At 32.2% G+C, this 20,389-nt stretch overlaps 1 protein-coding gene across 3 annotated transcripts in view; it reads left to right on the top strand.

The window, feature by feature from the left end:
- The window catches only part of LOC118190284 (man(5)GlcNAc(2)-PP-dolichol translocation protein RFT1), a 70,826-nt gene that overhangs the window by 40,736 nt on the left and 9,701 nt on the right, over positions 1-20,389 (top strand). For 2 of the 3 annotated variants that reach the window (XM_085821870.1, XM_035360985.2), the window contains 7 exons: positions 2,741-2,816; positions 3,108-3,158; positions 3,330-3,454; positions 4,440-4,584; positions 4,833-4,938; positions 6,198-6,326; positions 19,865-19,985. In XM_085821870.1, coding sequence (XP_085677996.1) covers positions 2,741-2,816; positions 3,108-3,158; positions 3,330-3,454; positions 4,440-4,584; positions 4,833-4,938; positions 6,198-6,326; positions 19,865-19,985 — 753 coding nt within the window. The remainder of the gene's footprint in view (positions 1-2,740; positions 2,817-3,107; positions 3,159-3,329; positions 3,455-4,439; positions 4,585-4,832; positions 4,939-6,197; positions 6,327-19,864; positions 19,986-20,389) is intronic. The other variant, XM_085821871.1, reaches the window with a different exon arrangement.

Raw genomic sequence — 20,389 nt, 5'->3', positions numbered from 1 at the left:
GCTTTGACAGCAATCAACCTTCTCAGCAGCTGATGTGACACAAGTATCTTATATTTTATGATAATTTTTCCAGTCTGAATCGAGATAATCTTTTCCTTCCGATTTTTAGTTGGAGGAACTATTTTCTTCCTAAATTTTACCCATGTTTTAAGCCACTTTGTCTGTTCTTCTGTGAGAATTTTCACAGGCATAGTCTTGTGTATGATTAATGGTCTGGCTCTGTCTAGTAACAGTTTTATAATCACTTTACTGCACCCTGTCAAACCATTATCGATCATTGCTCCTGTACAGGAATGTGCATGGATTCTCTCATTTTTCTGAAATATCATTGCTAATTAGATATTGCGGCAAAGTGCACATGGTGTTCTCTTATGTTATTAGAGGCAATACTTCTATATGTTTGCATTGATTATTAGTAGGCATTTTGAATTTTTTAGCACAGTTAATATCCTTGAGTTATTCCAAGGGAAATATGGAAATATGTCAGGAAAGTTTCTTAGTATTCCATTCATATACTAGAAAATACCCCAATGCTTATCTTTTTATGTTCCAGGAGTATTCCATATGCAAGAGTTATTCCTTACATGCTTCTAGAAGTGCTTCAAAAATTTAGTCTATACACAGAAAGTAAATTTATTACTTAGCCAATATCTAAAAATTATGTTTGATTTGTATACAAGAAATCACCAAGACCCACTATCTTTTTCAAGGCTTAATATGCATTTTAAAATTATACCAACTATTATTTTTTAACGATGTAGAAAAATACTCCCATTAAACATGTATGGAGCATTTCAGACACATTCTTATTTATAAGATTAGAGGACTGAAATATGCTTAAAACATTTTAGGAACATCTTAATCATAATTAACATAACCTGAAAATATTCACTGGAAGCATGCTTTAGAATATTCTGAGAATATTGTGTGATGATATGGAATGAAAATAGGAAAGCCCTGAAATAATCCAAACTTTTATGAAGCGAAAGTTTATTAACGCAGAAAAATGTTGTCATGATATAATGTTCTTAAATTTTTTATTAAAATTAATGTTGGGGATAAAGCTTTATTTAACTTTCACTAATGTGCTCATTAACAGTAGTAAGAAAGATGATCCAGTTTTTCAGTCAGATTTAAGAGATATCACATTTACTCTCATATTTTCCTTCTAGCATCTTAGTTTTTCTCAAAATGTTTTGAATATTCACAAAATTTTCTCCTTCCAGGCCTTCAGAAAGCAAGCTTCTCTAAATTTTGAAATGAATTTGCCCACATGATTGTTGTTTCCAGCTTACTAATTAATTTGCTCATGGATTTTGGGGGCTTTGATTGATGAAGCAGTTATAGTAACAAGCTTAAAAAAAACAAGGATATCTAATATTTTTAATTATTCTGAAAATCATTGCATAAGTAAAGACAGACTGAATGGTGAAGAAAACAATAATAACGGTGACTATGGCAATGACTTGTAAGCTGTAGCAGATGATGCAGGTGAGACATAATCACACACATAGACACAACATACGCAAAATCGATAGATCAAATAGACACAAAATCATGCATACTAAATCACAGGCAAAGACAGCATTTCCAGCAGCTGTGAGGGATTTAAGACCTAGGAAGTAAATAGACAATAAAAGCGGGAGAGATTCAAAATACTATGAAGTAGAAATAGAGATATCTTAATGGATATCATCATGTTACGATATGTTCTTAATGAAATGTTGCTTACTTTTAAATAAATAATATTATGATTGTTGGTGATAGTATATCCTTGAATATATTTTACTTCTTATGTTCTTACTGTAATCATACCTTTTGTAAGTTAAGTTATTCATGTAATTTTCTCCTCTCAACTTTCATGTGATAAAATTAATTAAAAATGGCAGAATATACTAGTAAATACGTTGTTATATCTGATTTATATGTCAGAAAAAAATGGCAACCCTAGGTATGAGACATTAAGTGGAAGTTGCAGTAATATTTAGATCTCCGAATGGCAGTATTTCCTCAATTTAAGTAAATATTACCTCATATTTTTTTCCTTAGGTAGCAAAAATGTTTTACTATTTTTTAATGTGGGTAGTTATGTAATTTTTATAATTCTTTTGTGACATCCTTTTAAAAATTCAAACAGATTTCTCAAATTTATGGTCATGCTTCTGTCTTATTAAAAAATCATTTAGAATAAATATATTACAATGATTATATTTGTCATAAGTATATAGTTGTACAAGAGTCGTGTGTTTGATTGAAATATTAAACTAGACTGTTATTACTTTTAACTTACTAGTGAAATTCGACTTGCCTTATTATCAGTTTATTTAAATTTAGGTATCGGTTTTATGTCTTGTTAGCTTCATTTCAAAATCTTTTGAATTTAACAAAGGACATGATAATAGATATATTAGATATGTATGATATAATAGATCTAATTTATTTTTAGCCATTTTTTCAGATTAGTTGTGGTGTGTTATTATTGTTATTTGTTACCATATTGAACTGAATGAATGGGATTGAAATCCAAAAGGAATTTTTATTTTAGCATTTCATGAATATTTTCAAATTCCCAATTTAGTAAATTAATGTAGTTTCCTGTAATAATATTTAAATATGAATTGGTTAGCTGGTATATACTTCCCTTCTTATGGAGTAAATTATTTCTAGCTTTTATTAAAAATTGGGGATATTTGTGTCTTTCTGAAATTATCTTTCTGTCTACAGAATGATTTTTCTCCAGTTTGTAGATTGGGAGGATTATTGCTTGACCTGGAGTTTTTTTAAGCAGACATTTCTGAAGCAGTTATTAACAGAAGGTATGTACTTATACCCTTTATTAAAAGGAATTTATATTTACATTATTACTTTGTTTAACATTTTTATTTTGGTATGTATATTTTTTAATTATTAATATATTTATCAATAAGTTCATAGTGCAGAATCTTCTTGGGAGTATGTATATTTGTATAATTGAAATATTACAATATTAAAAATTTATTTTATTAATGATTTATTTAAGTTTATATATGTGTTATATCATATGATATGTTTAAAATATTTATTCTTCACTTCCAATACACGTAGAAAATTAATATCATTATTTTCAGGTGAACGATATTTAATGACATTCTTCACCATTCTTTCATTTGGTGAACAAGGTATGTTAGATTTTGGAAAGAATAGTTTTAGTGTTTTTAATTGTGAAATTATGAAACATATGTAGAATTTCTAGTTGTATGAGAATTGAAATTGTGTGCAAAAAAAAAAAAAAAAAATAAGTAAATCAGAATATTTAAAAAAAATTAAACCATATGTTTATCTTCTCATAGGATTGTATGATGTTGTGAACAATTTGGGATCCCTTGCAGCACGTTTCCTGTTCTTGCCCATTGAAGAAAGTGGATACCTTCTTTTTACCCAACTGATAAATCGAGATCAACCAATTCATGCTCAGGTGTGTTTGAAATTTCTTCTCAGGTTCCTCCTTCTGTTTAAATAATCTTTGATATAATCTTTATGAGTTTGCTTTATATAAGTTAAATACAGTCATTAAATGAGTGTTATCATGTCTGTATTAATATGTTAATTTTTTCTATATGCAATTTATTTTATTTTTATTTATTTATTTATTTTCATTTCTACCCCTTATGGTCTCGTATTTAAAGCAATGGTAATTTTGGTGGGGAGGGGGATGGTTAATAAAGACTAAAAACTGTAAAGGCTTTCAAGAAGCTATTAATTTTAGGCAGAGAATGTATACATATAATAAATAATATTTATAACTGAAAAGAATGTGATAAATTATAAATTTGTTGTGATTTACATTTATGATATGAGCATCATAATGTGACTAATGCATCATGAGCAACTTAATTTTTAGCAGATCAGTTTCAAAAGGGTGTGTTATACATAAGCCAATTTATTTTTTTCAAAACTGTCAAAAGCACCAAATATGCAGTTTTGGTGAAGAAATCATCATCTTTTATTTGCTTTTTTGTTATCTGTTTTAATAGTGCATATCATAAAGTGAAACATATATAGAAAAGTGGAGATCACAAATAAATATTATTCTTTATTAGTTGTCAAGCCTGGTTGTAACATACAGTTATAATTTAGCTTGCTCATTGTTAAATGAGGCTACTGGAAATGGACTTAGTGTGCTTTTTTAAGTTATTATATGATTTCATTTAGCAGCAATTTTTCATTTAATGAAAGCATATGAATGTTTTCAAATATGAATTGTAAATTATACATAAAAATTTTCATATTTAATAAATATTAATTATCTAAATTATTGTTTTCTTGATAGTAGTATGCTTTCATAATAAATGCTCCAAAAATGAGAACTATTTAAATGGAAGTCTGTTAGTAGCTGTAATTCAAATTTTAATATAGTACATATTTTAATTGTTAATGTTTTGAAATCTTCTTTTACATAGAAAAATCTTACATTGAGTTTATCGCTTCTGGAAAACCTTTTGAAGCTGATGGTGTTATTAGGTTTGATGATACTTACTTTTGGGTATTCATACTCCCAGCTCTTACTGCTGTTGTATGGTGGCCCAATTCTTAGCACCGGAAAAGGTAAGTTAGAAAGTGATCTGTTTAATAAATTTATCATTTTTCCCCCAAAAGATGAAATAAATTGATATTAACACTTTTTATTTATTCAGAATTCCTTCCCCCTTAAATTGTTGAAATATTTTCTCATTATATGTTAATTAATGTATTTTAAAGAAACTCTGAAAAGTAGTACTGTATATCTGATTATCACCAAAGGAAGTTTATATTATTATTTTATAAATCTTTGATTTGTAATTTATTTTTGCTAGCTCTTACTCTTATGAGGTGGCATTGTGCATATGTCTTCCTTTTGGCAATTAATGGGATTACTGAGTGCTTCAAATTTGCTGTAATGAACCATTACCAAGTTAACAGGTAAATATTAATGCATTTAATATCTATTTAAATTAGTATTATACAGTCAGATTTTGATGAGGTATAACTAAAAGGACCTGGAGGGAAAACTAAAAATTTAGCAATTTAACATTAATTCCAAATTCCACAATTAGGGATTCATTTTCAACTTACACATTTTGATCCACCAAAGTTTGATTATATTTAGTGCTGTGTGTTGTTACTTATGAGTTATATGCAATGCATACTGACACTAATGTTCTAATTAAGAGCAGAATGGTATATTTATCTTCATATAGGAAAAGATTTGGATTTTTTCTGTTATAGACAGCACGTGCCAGGTTTCTTTCAAATGATGTATAGTGGAATCTCGGATCGCAAGTGCTTTTCTTCGTGAACAAATTAACGCAAAATCCACCTTGGATCCACCTTGAATTGGAAAATTATTTGTTGTCAACTTGAGTTGTAAACACTTAAGTTGACAACAAATAATTTTCGAAGGTGGTTTGAGATATTCTTTAACACTGAATTAGCAGTAAGGAACTTCTAAGAAATATCATTTTTATAATTTCCGTCACTTAACTCTTACTAATGAAGCTTGGCAACAAGTGACTTACAAAACCATGAATGCAGCCTAAAGGAAATTTTGACCTGGTTATATTGAAAGCAGCAGTTTTGAGAGCTTTGACAGTGAAAAATTTTTTGCTGTCTATCATGTCACTAGGCAAAACCATGAGCTTGGAAGTTAACAATGAAGTTGTCGAAAAGTTAGAGGACCATAAAAAGGAGCAGCTCAAGAACAATTTCAAAAGCTGCAAAAAGGGAAGGGGGAGAAAGAAAGCATAGAGTGCAGAGGAACAGGAAGAAGAAAGGGTAGCTTAGTTCTTTGATCTGTGATATTCAACAAATCCAATTTGAAGAATGCTGTATAATTCTGATGTAAAATATTTAATGTCTTGCTAATTCAAAGTATATTTTTTACTAAATTTCATCCGAATTCAATATACAAATTATGTTTTATTGTTTCTAGAAGTTAATGCATTTTGTAAGTTCATAATTCTGTTTATGAAATAGTTTGAATTTCTGGAAACAAAAGTTAATTTTTTACTGCTTTACAACTTGTAATCTTTATATAAACACAAAAGTAGCATAATAAAATATGTATAAAATAATACTTAGCATATTTTTTTTTTCAATTTCAAAAAATAATTATTAATTTGTTGTCTATTATACTGTATTTTGAAAGAATAATTATTTATTAATTCTTCTGCCTTGTTTAGGTATAACAAAAAGATGATTATGTTATCTGTCATCTTTCTTGTAGCAGCTTATTGCTTTGTACATCTTTTTGGTGGTGTAGGATTTATTCTTGCCAATTGTTTAAATATGGGATTTCGTATCATTCACAGGTAAAGTTTTGATATTGCTTCTGCGAAATAATTCAAACAATAAGTTGGTATCTCAGTTTTTTGCATTTTTATTTTTGTGTATGTATAAATTATATCAGATGCTCCCCAAAAGTATGATTAAAATGTAAAAAAGAACTCATTATTGTATTATGTCCTCAAAGTACTGTAATTTCACATGTATAGTCTGCGTCATCGTATAGTCACTGCAGACACGATTTTATATAAAAAAATTTCAAAAATCGTCAGATAGTCCGCACCACCGGATAGACCGCGGACTATACGTCCGAAATTACGTTTTTTTAATACGGCAATATTAATATATTTTATAAACAAAGAACTAAGTATAAATAGAAAAAAAGTACTTACTTATTAATATACCTTCAGAAATAAAACGCTAAATACAAATAAAAAACAGTGCTTACTAATTAATCATATATTAATTAATTACACATTCTACTACATTCACGGAAACCTTCAAAGTCCGATTCATCGGTATCAGAATTAAACAGTTCTAATATATTTTCAGGAAGAGTCTGTCAGTGATTTCCTCGCTTTCACTAACAATCCTGGCTTTTATAAATCCCGATCGGATGGTTGACACTTTAACACTTTTCTAGGAATTACTGACCCATTCGGCAACTTCAGTGTATCAAGCGTGTCTCATATTTCCTCCTTTTATGAAAGTATGTAAACCTTCCGACATCCAGATCTCCCAGCAAGCACGTACGTGGGACTTGAAACTTTTGTTCACGCAGGATTTTTGTTAAACCTCCTGGAATAACGCTAAGTTCAGCACCGATGGTTTTTTTTTTTTTTTTTTTTTTTGCTTTTGCCTTTACACTGTCTTTTATGTGTGCCCTCATGGAATCCATTATTAGTACTCCTTTGAAATTGAAAAAGGCACCTTCTCTCTTCTTCCAAACTTCTTGAAACCAATCGAGCATAATGTCCTCTTTGCACCAAACCTTTTCATTGCACCGTATTACGACGCTTCGAGGAAAATTTTCCTTGGGAATTGTTTTTCTCTTAAAGATTAAGAGCGGCTTCAACTTTGTGCCATCAGCACAGCAGACGAGCATCACTGTGAATTTGGTATTTTCTTGACCAGTTGTTGTTATTGATATTGTTTTCACTCCACAAGTATCGATGGTGCGATTCAGTGGGCAATCAAATGTTAATGGAATTTTGTCCATATTTATAATATTTTTTAGGGAATACTTCCCTTCTGAAATAACTTTTCTTGTAAATAAGGAAAGAAGCTTTTTTTTTTCATCTACATCGTCCGGAACAGCCTGACACATTGTCGTTCTGCTGCGAACTCTCAAGTTTTTACGACGCATGAAGCGGTAAACCCAATTTATTCCTCCCTTGAAATCCATTATCTGCATCTCTTCTGCCATATACTTTGCTCGGAGACGGATTTTAACTGTTGAAATGGAGCGTCCGGCATTTCTTTGGTCGAGAACCCATCTCGGTAAATTTTCCTCTAAAGCTGTCCATTTTACTTTTCCGTGCGGGTTGGATTGCTTTCTTCCCATGCTTTTTAACAAATCCTTTTGTTTGCACCAATTTCTCACCGCTTTCTCGTCCACTTCAAAATAACGGCCTGCTTCTCTATTTCCATCTTTTTAAGCTTTCTCAACTACCTTGAGTTTAAACTCAGCAGTAAAACTCTGGCGATGTTTCATCAATGTTATCGAAGATGAAAGACAAAATACTGTGCAACGTGCTATCCTCGTGATATGTGGTAATGAAATGTGACCTTCGACCCCACTCACTCAGTGTTGCCAAATCACGCTATAAGTAAACGAATCACGCTTTTTTTTGTACTCCAGGTACTTGCTACTAAGGCTCCTAAAAACCCAGCTGATGCATCAACTACTTTTCCCCCTCCTGGCAGTTGCGCTAAAGCAGTGCGAAGGATACTGGGATACAAGACTCTGATTGCGCTAAGTGAATGCTTATATCCCGGCATCGCTTGATGCGCCAGCCTGGATTTTAGGAGCTCTACTTGCTACTACTCATTTGTTCTGCACTATGCTCTATGATTTACTATCGATACGATACATACGAATGTTTTCTTGGAATCGTGCGCTTTTTTTATATTTGATCATCGGCAGTTCACGACAGCGTGTTTTTTAAATTTCAACAATTTTAACCATGAACAACCAGCGAATTATACACATTGGTGGATAGTCCGCAGCTTCAAAAATTCGCATTTTAAACACAGATAGTCTGCGGACTATACGCGCGAAATTATGGTAATATCTGCATCCTTTTCGAGTTAGACAGTTTTGATTTTTCATTTCAAAAATTATTTTTCATGTATTGTGTAATTTTATTCACTGTACAGTTGATGATATCAGAGTAAAATGAATATGTATTTTTTTTTTTTTTTTTAATTGTAAAAAATATTTTTAACCAAATACCAATTTAAAAGGTTGATCATTCTAAGCATCCTTTAGGCTGCTATCACACGTCATTTTGTTTTGGAAGAACAACTGTTTGGAACAATTTTTCTGCTTTGTCACAAGAGCCAATCACCATAGATCACTTTGAGGTTAACACAGGGGGAAACTGGTTCGTCATTACAAACAAGCTGATAGCGTTTGAAGCTGATAACTAATTGGTTGAAAACAAACAACTTGCAATTTTTTGGAAAGGCAGGGAAAAGTCACACGTCTTTCTTTCAATAGTAAACCAGGCAGAAAAATTATCCGAAACAGTTGTTCGTGTGAAACAAACGCCGTGTGATATGGGCCTTAACTATCACAAAGTGTTGCAGAAATCTTGAAAGATCGTAAGTAGATGATGATGTCTGTAAAATTGTCGTGTGTCTTTTTGCATATGTAAACAAATTTGTCAGATGAAATTAACTCAAGAAAGTTTGTGAATAAGTTTGGACCATGAATACTTTTGCCATGCAGTTGTTTTTGGTATCCAGTTACATAATAATTATCCTTCCTTTTTACTTACTGACTAAATTTAGTTTCTTGCAACTTCATCTGAAGAAAAGTGAGAACATGAAAATTTAGTTCTGTGAACAAAATTCAATTAAGACTCCATGTGATGATGAATAGCAAAGAAAAAATGTCTTTTTCCATGAGTCATTTTTAAAAAGTCAAAACAAACTTTTAACAAAAAAGGACTTTGTAAATATCTTACATTCACAAGAATAGTGCTGGAATTTTTGCTTACATTGCAATGGAAAGACGGGGGAGGGTTGACTGTCACACTTTAATAAACATTGTCAAAGATATTTTGTGAACATTTTCGAAGGACTTTCATGTGATTAGTTAAACTCATTTGCTAATTTTTAATTCAGTTTAGAAAATATATATATATATATATATAGTTATAGTTATCACTGTCATTGTTTGACTTTGTAAATTACTGTGTTGCCCTTACAAGGTCTCTCCAAAACATTTCCAGGCTAGATATGCTTTGTGGGGCACACTTTTACTCCTTTTACCTTGCCTTTTTACATGCTGGGTAATTAAAAATGCAACTTTCATTTCTTGAAGTAGTGCTAATAGGCATTTTTGAGCTATTTTCTTGATACCTTCTATCATGTTGAATATGCTCAACTCTACCTCAGATATTTTCTTCTGCTTCAATAAATATATCACCAGCAATTAATCAACCATATGACATTTTGAATTTGAACAAATATTGATCACATTTATCATCAAAAGGTACCTGAAGAACTATCCTTATCACAGAGTTCTTTTAGTCCTTCTCTAATAATTTTGTGCATCTCCAAATCAGATGATGGTGGTTCAGTGGGTTCACTAATTTGAACACTTTTACGTTTTTAACAATATTTTAATTACTATATACAGAGCGTATTCTTAGGCCGCCGCCTTCAACATGAACAAACTTTATTCTCTACAACTAAGCGAGCAACAGCGCCCTCTAGCCTTTTTCTTCAAATTACACAACACTCCCCACCTGAACTCGGTGGAGAGTTCATCTTTCAATAATATATTCTAGAATATTCAATTAATATTTCGACAATAAATCCTGGAGAAATGGTTAAATATAACAAACATGCATACATAATTATAAGCACATAAAATTTTACAAAACATTAAATGATACCTATCAGCAAGGTCAGGAGAATCAAACCTAAAAATACAAAATACAAACATTAGTTAAGTTCCATATTATATAACAATTGTATAGGCCTTTTTAAGGTACCAGTAGGTGTTTTAATTATGCAAGATCTTATTTCACCATCTCTGCCTGGCATTAATTCCAAAATTTTACCTATTATCCAGAGATTTCTGGGATGTTCGTCGTCATGAATCAAGACAATATCCTTGATTTTAAACTGAGATGCGTTAGTGTGTGGAGGACAAATATTGGCAGATCTCAGATTAAAAAGATACTCTGATCTCCAACGCTTCCAAAAATGATTTAAAATATCTTGATGGTATTTATATCGTTTAATAATTGAATTTCTTGATCCAATCAAATTATTTGATGTTATTTTATTAGCAGGCAGAGATAGCAATCGTCTACCAACCAGAAAATGAGAGGGTGTTAGTGTAGAAGGTTCATTGGGATCGGTAAACACGTAGGTAATTGGTCTACAATTAATCATTGCCTCGATTTCAATGAGCACTGTTTCAAGCTCTTTCACAGTAAGGGATGATCGACCAATAATTTTTCGCAAGCTGGATTTTATGGTTCGTACCATACGCTCCCAAAACCCTCCCCACCATGGACCCCTCTCAATAATAAATTTCCAATTTATGCCTCTAGCAGAAAATAATTCTTTCACAGATGAGTCACTCAAAGTTTTAAAAATATATTTTAGTTCTTTATCAGCTCTTTTAAAAGTCTTGGCATTATCGGAGTACACGGTGGTACACAGTCCTCGGCGAGCTAAAAATCTTCGGAAAGCTAGCAAAAAACTTTCAGTGCTGAGATCAGTTACTATCTCTATATGTAAGGCACGAGTGACCGCACACGTTAACAACAGCATGTAAACTTTACCTTGCCTGTCTTTCGTAAAAAAATGGACCGGCGAAGTCCAACCCGGTCACAGCAAATGGAGGCGACTCTTGGATTCTGTCTGGAGGAAGTGGAGCGATATCCTGTACCCCAGGACGAGCACTATATCGTTTGCATATCACACATTTTCTGATGATAGTCTTAACACGCTGTCTTCCCTTAATGATCCAATATTTGTCTCTGATCTGAGTTAGTGTCGAATTAACTCCAGCATGGAATACCCTTTCATGCGAGTCCATGATGATCAACTCGGTAAACTTGCATTTTGAGGGTAATAGAATAGGATGTTTAAAATTCTCGTGACAGTCTGCAAATTGAATGCGACCTTTCAACCGAAGAATTCCCTCCTCATCAAGCCTTGGATTAAGGGAGTAGATGGAAGAATCGAGAATTGATTTTTTATTTGATAACTTAATTATTTCCGCTTGATACGATTCTCGTTGCGTAATTTTTACCCAATAATGTTCAGCTGCTTTAATCTCAAAAGCACTTAAAGGTCCATTCTCTGTAGACCTTTTCCGAAGCCTCCTAATAAATCTAAATACATAGGCAGTAATTCGAAGTAATTTTCCTAAAGAACTGAATTTTTCTATATGCAAAATTGGGGATTCATTGTTAATTATAGGTGCAGTCAAAATAATACTTTTTCTTAACTCCAACGATTCTGAATTTGGTTTTAATTCCTTTTGTTTTGGAAAGTTTTCAATAGGAAAACGTAACCAGTGTGGCCCATGCCACCACAAATCATTCTTAATTAGTGACTGAGCACTAATTCCTCGAGTTAGTAAATCGGAAGGATTTTGTTTTCCTTCGCAGTGGTTCCACAATTTTTTGTTGCATATACTCTGTATTTCTGTAACACGATTGGCGATAAATGGTTTCCAATTATTTGGCGAACCTTTAATCCAAGTAATGGCGATTTCGGAATCACTCCAAAAATAAACATCTTCAATTAAATCACCAAACAATTTTTTCAAATATTTATACATTCGAGCAGCCATGAGTGCTCCCATTAACTCTAAACGAGGAAGCATGATTGCTCTTAAAGGTGCAACTCTGCATTTCGACATGATAAAGGAAGTTTTAATTTTAGAATCACTCGTACAATATCTGAAATATGAGATGGCCCCATATGCTTTAGGACTAGCATCCGAAAATAGGTGAACGCTTATATTCATTGGATCGTCATCAAAGAAATTTCTCTGTATCGATATTTCAGTTAAATCATTAAGTTCCTCCCACCAAATGTTGAATTTGTCCTTAATCTCTGCAGGAAGGACCTCATCCCAGTCAGAACCGGAACACCAGATTTCTTGCATAATAATTTTTGCCCGAATAACAAAGGGTGCAATAAATCCAAATGGATCGTATATTTGGGCGATGCTTTGAAAAAGTTTCCTTTTTGTAGCAAAATCGTTTCCAGTAGAAAAGTCAATTAAATTTTTTAAATTTAACTTTATATCGTCTTCAATGGAATTCCAAATCATGCCTAAGAAATTCGATTCATTAGTTAATTTGTTGTCTGATTCCTTAATCCCATTTGAGACCCATAAATCGTTTAATGCTTTAGAATTAGTTCTTAATTTTCTGAAATTCATCCCAGCATCCTTAAATATATTAACCGCATCTACAGATAACCGATATGCATCTTCAACTGTTCCTGCTCCAAAATATAGGTCATCGACATAGACAGAAGAATTTAACATTTGGAAACTGTCCGGCATTTTATCTTTATATTTTCGAATGTGATATTTTATAGTGGCGGCCAAAATGAAAGGAGATATAGTCAAGCCGAAAGCTACGTGACACATTTGCATAATCTTAAAGGAGTCATTATTTTCATTAAACCAAAGAAATTTTAGAAATTTTCTATCATCTTCAGCAATTCCTATCATCAAAAAGGCATTTTCAACGTCTCCACAAAACGCTATCTTAAACTTACGAAAATTTAACATAATGTCTAGTATATTTGGATTTAGATTAGGTCCCGATTCAAGGCAGTCATTTAACGAATTCCTGTCCTCTGTCCTTGAGCTAGCATCGTACACAATTCTTACCTTAGTAGTTTCACTAGGTCGTATCACTGCTCGGTGCGGCATAAAATATCCCAAATTTGTATCATTATTTGGACATTCCTCCACAATTCCTTCTAATATCTGGTTCTCAATTATATTTTTATATTCCCGAAAAATCTCCGGAGTTTTACTTAGTTTATTGTGAAGGTTTGCGAATCGTTTCTTAGCTACCTCAAAATTATTTCCTAAATTATTCGGACTGTATTTCCAGATTAAATTTGCTTCATATCTTCCGTTTTTAAACTGCAAATTTCTTTCAAACTGGTCAACTATTTCGCAGTCAATATCGGAATAATCATCAGAATCATTAATTCCCATATGTTCTAATTCCCAAAAACCTTTTAAATCTTTCAACACAACAGTGTTTGTCATTACCGCTAAATTTTCAGAACAATTTTTGTTTGTTTTATTTTTCTCGATTCCTGCGGCAACCCAACCAAACACAGAACTGACTGCGTACAACCCTTCAGATATTTTAATTCTTTCAGAATAAACTACATTCCAGAATTCATCCCCTCCAATTAATATCTCAACATCTATGTTATTTTTTCTTGCGCAATCGGCGATCTGCAACCCCATATGCTCCATGAAGTCTGCAATTTGTTTACTAGGCACACTGATGGACGCCGAGGAAATAATATCCGAGATCAAACATTCAAATTTTATTTTATTATTTTGTTTCCAATTCTGAATTTCGATTTCAACGACCGGATAGGAATGATTCATTGCCTTCGTCGCACCAAATGAATAAACAGAAAGTCTTTCATAACGGATTGGAGTAAGTTTTAAATGGTCGGCCAATTTTTTCGTTATAAAGGATCTGTGACTGCCTTGATCAAGAATTAATCTAGTTAATTTTGATTTATACTTAGAACAAGCATAAACTGTACAAGTTTGTAATAATATTTCCCTGGCATTACAGTCATTATTATTATCATCTTGAGGAACAGAAGCAATCAATTTTAAGTTTTGAACTTTATTTCTTTCCTCAGAATTCAAAGTCAGAGATTCAGTTTCATTTTTGGAATAACCTTGTTCCAACCTTTTGTTTACAAGGGATTTATTAGTACAAATCGATTCATTGTGATACATACCGCCACATTTATTACATTTAGTTTTATTTCTGCACCTTTTTGAAGTATGGAATTTTTTAAAACAAGAAAAGCAGCGGTTTTCGGATCTTAGTTTCTTTAATTTATCAGAAACATTCACTTTGCATTTAAATGACTCGTGCAAATTATCACAAAAGATGCATTTTCGGTTAACTGCAGTATGAAATGCAGCCGTGGGTGTATTTTTTACATATTTTCTAGTTTCATATTTTGATTGATCGACTCGCGGAGGCACAGGATTTTTACTTCCGCTTAATACTAGATTTGAAACTTCCCTGCATTCTATTTCCGTTTTAATAAATTGTGTTAATTCCAAAACTTCAACTTTATCTTTTGATCGTCTTTGCCGATTAAATTCCAAAACTAAATCGTCCGGAATTAATTTTAATAATATTGGAATTAATAAATGTCCATATGAGCCAGAAGTTCGTAAATTGAAGTTTGTAATTTGGAAACTTCTAAAGTTTCCAAATTACGAATCGAAACTTCTAATTCGTCATATAATTTACGTAAAGCCTTTACGTTAGCAGAATTTTTAACAGCTTCTAAATTGAGAATTTTATTCATGAATGAATTAATGATCAGGTCTTTTCAACCATATCTGTCCTTTAGTAATGCTACACAACTATCATAATTACTTTCTGTTAACTCAAAGCCTGACACAACATTCGAAGCTTGTCCCGTTAAGAATGTTTTTAAGTATACAAATTTTTGTATTTTTGAAAGCGCTTCGTTTTTATGTATCGAATTTTCGAAACTATTCCATTGTTTGGGGTCTCCCCAAAATTTATCAATCATTAATTTTGGTAATTTCAGCGTACTACTCCCACTAGAACTGGAACTTACATGCAAAATTCCATTACCACTAGACTGGTTTAAATCAGAACTTTGGGGATTCCTCGCTGGCGGTACTGCGGTAATCGCACCTAGAAACTGCTTAATTTGACTACAAGCAATTATACATTTGTCATTGTATTCTTCGCTTATACTACAATCTTCTTCAGTTAAGTTAACATCAATTAACTCTTGTATTTCATCATCAAGCGTTCTCAAATTATTTTTCTTTTCGGTTAATAATTCAAAGAATTCTCGTAATTCTTTAATCGAATTTTCCTCTCCTTCAATTTTTAATTTATCTTCAATCACTTTAATTAACCTAGTAACAGACGATCTCAATGTGGAACGTTTACGTTTCAATCTATCTAACTTTTCTTCCATTTTATTTAATTTAAATACACCCACGACAGCAATAATAAATACTTACTAATGTACTACAAATAATCACTAAATAATTAATTTAAGATTTCCCTACCTTTATTTGGAATTCCATTGGCCCTTGAATATGAAATATCCATTGAAATCGAAACACTTGGATCGAACACCTAAAATCTTCACAAAGCCTTAATTCCTTACGCCGATGCACCATCTAATAATTTTGTGCATCTCCAAATCAGATGATGGTGGTTCAGTGGGTTCACTAATTTGACCACTTTTACGTTTTTAACAATATTTTAATTACTATATACAGAGCGTATTCTTAGGCCGCCGCCTTCAACATGAACAAACTTTATTCTCTACAACTAAGCGAGCAACAGCGCCCTCTAGCCTTTTTCTTCAAATTACACAACACCTTCAAAGTTCCTTGCCTTTTTTGGAATTTTTAGCCCAAAGGGTGTTAACCCAGAAGAGCTATCAATTTTGCTTTCGCATTTTGCATTGATTCACAGTAAATGTCAGTTCACTTTTTAAATTGTTACCACCAAATATTAGAGCTCTGTATTATATTTAAAGATATTAATTTAGAATCTGCATAAATGCATGTATGTTTCTCACATTGGGATAAAACAACGGCACCTAAAGCCATTAAATTTTGAACAACATGTGTTTCCACTCGAATATGGGCATCTGGAAGCTCGAACATCTCCAGTGTGTGAGACTGTATCAGAAACTCTAAAGATATAGCCATTTTAAAATTATTTTGTGATACTGCTTTTGAATTAAATTTCATGGTTTAAGTGCAAAGAACATGCATGTTCTTTGAGCTTAAATCATGAAACATGATATATCATGATATTTAATAAATGTAACACACGAAACATTGAAAAAAAGCCCCTTTGGGTGTAATGTAAAATCTGAAAGCCTTTTTTTTTTTTTAAATTTATAATTTATCACATCTGGTGTTTCTTTGCTTTTTCTGTGACTTCTATTCTGAGTGTAAATTAATGTTTTAGATGAAAGTGTATAATTCAAACCGTGCAGTGTGTAACAGAGCCATCACAAACGTGTGTTGCAAATGACAAAGAACAATCAACCATCCTTAAATCAAAATTTCAAGGTGTCTAATTGGATGTTCATCCAACCTTTTGAACTGGTTTTGTCAATGAGAAAACTGTCTGCATAGGGGGAAAAATTCTCTTCAGTTCAATCTTGACCTGTGCCAAAAAAGTTTGAAGCATGAACCTCATAATTGTTATAATTGTTAAATTCCATGTACTGTTATGAATTAATCCTGAGTTCTTCAAGAAATGTGAATAAAATATACAAATAAAGCATTTGATATTCTGGAAACATTTGCTAGTATTAGAACAATTTAAATATGGGGTGGAATGCGTATTTACATGAAGAATTTTAATTGCCACAGACAGCTCTAAGCCACTAGAAGCAATGCATATGCTCATGGAGGTAGGAAGTAAAAGGAGAACCCCTAACTGGTTTTCCCCATTCACTGCTTTGAAGCATCCATGATCCCTTCATGGAGACCAAAACATTTAGTGACTTAAGATCAATGGGTTTTGACATGATCGGATTTAAACATTTTGTAATTATGTCATAAGTATACATATAAATGCATGTACTTTCTTTTTCTGCAATATTTCAGTCTTAAGTATGTGAAAAGAATGCATTTTTAAACAGCATTTCATTCTGAACAGAAATAAATGCTATACTTTTTTCAGAATAGTTTGCTCAGAACAGTTTAATATGAATGAAATATTTTCACAAGTATTCGTTAATTATATTAGGAAAAAAATTTGATGTAATTAAATTTTATTCGGTTAAGGATTACAAAAATTAAGATCAAAATTTATTGCATTATTATTAATATTAAAATTACACATTATTTCTTTTCTATTTACTGAGCTTCTTCCGAAAATACTTTCTCAAATATGAGATGATTTTTTAGAATCTGAAGCATCTTTTAAATAAAAAATCTGAGTGAATTTATAATTAATACTCTGTTAGTTCATTTCAAATTAGCATGTTTTATTTTAATGGTGAAATATGTTACATATTGGTGCTGATTTCCATGTACTTAACTTTCTATGAATATTTCTGAAAGGGAATTAAAAAAAAAAGTTTGTTTAAAGGCTTAGTGAGCAGTGTGGTGCACATAATGATCTTTTATTATGTCTTTTAAATCGTATTTCTTATAATAAATCAGCATATGGGTGCAATCTATTTCTATGACATAACATTAATTATTAATACAACCTCACATGATCAGGAGCGAAAGTGTTAAGTTATAACTCTTGTAATGGGAAGTGGTGGCATTACTGAACAAGTTATTACTCCTGCAATGTTGAAGCATGTTGTCTTACAGCTCCTCATAGCAGCTTGAAGACAGTGACTTCTGGAGGACCATATGCATGAATTTCTTATCTTAATGTGATCCATCACAAATCACTTAAACCACTGGCTTAGCATTATACTGTAAGCTTGTTTCATTGTTATGTAATTCTGTGTAAACTGTCTATATTATCAGTTTTTAAATTTATAGATGATTATATGTGTTGTAAAAAGATGCAACAAATGAAACGTTTATTGATCAATTACCTGCTGTCGCCGTTTACGGCACAAGCTAACACAAATGTAAATGACGTTCTTTCATGCCCTGTCGTAAGCATAGATACAGTTTTTGCACCAGTTTCATCAACAGTTCTGTTTGCAGGAGAGTCGAAAGCTAACGCCGTTTCATCCATATTTATTATCTGTGACCGAAGATTTTTTTTTTGTGTGTGTCAATAATATCTGTCACATATTTTAGAAAAGATGCCTTTTTATCCTGCCAGTCCATTGGTAATTGTTGTCCAATTTTTGTTCTAGTATGCACATAAATATTTTTTCTTTTTATAAATCTGCTAAACCTCCTTTGAAATCATTTATGTTCATTCGTTTCGCTATAAATTTTGCTTATAAGCGAATTTTTACAGTAGAAATTGCCATTTCCTTTCCTCATTACTCCTTTATCCAGTTTGCAAGGTCGTCATCTAGATTCGGCCACCTTACAGTACCACTTCTTTTGGCTCGTTTCTGTTGTGGCATATTTTTAAGAAGTTCTTTTTCAGTTCTCCAATGTCGAATACATCTCTTGTCCACTTCAAACTCTCGAGCTGCTGCTCGATTTCCAATTTGTTCAGCATGTGAAATCACATTAAGCTTAAAACCAGCAGTATAGCTTCTGTGCCGTTTAGGTGACATTTTCAAAAATTTTCCTCTCCCTTCTTACTTAAAAAACTATCCAACAAGTACTTGTACCCAAACTGATGGGATCTGTATCTGGCAGAATGCCAAGAAAAATCGATTCATGCTGAAGGGTAAATACATCAGAGTTCGTTATTGGGAGGCAGGTGGAGTCGTGTCTGCCTTTGAAAAAAATTGCAGAAAAGGCAGGGGTGGGGAGAGGAAGGGTCCTGGAAGATTCATGGAATGGCAGAGGAGAGAGACTATTCAAGCTAATGAGAATGTTGATTTGAAAGGGAGAAGAATGTTATTGTTCTGAGATCTCGTTTAGGGTGAATAAGGCATGTAGGTCCGTTCAAGGGAAAGAATGTAAACAAAATAACGTTCACAAAAAGCAACTGAGTGGAACAGCACCAGTCTATGCACAATGACAAGGCCATCCAAACTATGTAAAATGACCATCATAGGAAATATTTTATTTTTAGTGCACCTAAATGCTGCATGGGTAGAAATGTCGCACCCGCTAAAAATTTAAGTTTTAAGCACGTAAACGCCGCTGCGTTTCTTCTGGAAATTATGGTATTAGCCATTAAAAGTGTATACAAATCTGTTAGCCCACATCTAAATAAACAATTAAGCATCACAGGAAAGCCAAAAGGAAACCTTGAACCTGGAAATCCCGTGATGCACAGCGAGAGGGTTAAGAACCTTTTGGGTAATATTGTACGTATAAAAAGTTAGTTTGGCAGCAACTAAACAATCATTTTTAGCATGAAAGTAAAACTAACAGTTTGAAATGTTAAATACTGCTATTCTGAACTTTGTGTTCGTTATGAAAATATCCATTTTTAAAAGCATATTATTTGTTTTGCAGCATATTTTATATACATAGATATTTTAAGATGCCAAGATTTTGGTTAGTAAAGAATGTAATCCCTCATTCCGCAGTTACAACAGTTTTGTGTTTGACCTTTGTTTTAACATCTATTTCTGAGGTAAGTTTTTTTTTTTTTTTTTTTTTTTTTTTTTGTGTGTGTGTGTGTGTGTGTGTGTGTGTGTGTATAAAGTTTCATTTAGTGTTTCCTAAAAGATATTCAATTTGTAGTTAGTCAATAAATATTTATATTTGTGGGGGGAGGGGTATATTGTAATTGGGAAAAGTATGTTCATTATTTGAGCTGCATTATAAAACAGTTCTACAAAAGATAAATAATTTTAAAAAAGTAGTTTCGTATTGAAAATTGAGGTAGAACTCTAAATAATGCAAAGCAATTGATATTTCATTAATTGTAGAAAGTTTTGAAACTATTCTTCTGTTAGCAATTTAAAAATGATCGTATGGGTATGAGAGGGCTCTTCTTTAATTTTCTGGGGCCCATCATTGGCCGAGTGTTAAAGT

Source organism: Stegodyphus dumicola, chromosome 8 (assembly GCF_044657685.1).
Source record: "Stegodyphus dumicola isolate Sdum_Otavi_A_Nest chromosome 8, ASM4465768v1".
Classification (NCBI taxonomy): domain Eukaryota; kingdom Metazoa; phylum Arthropoda; class Arachnida; order Araneae; family Eresidae; genus Stegodyphus; species Stegodyphus dumicola.
Note: the sequence above shows the minus strand (reverse complement) of the source record. Positions and strands in the feature narration are given on the sequence as shown.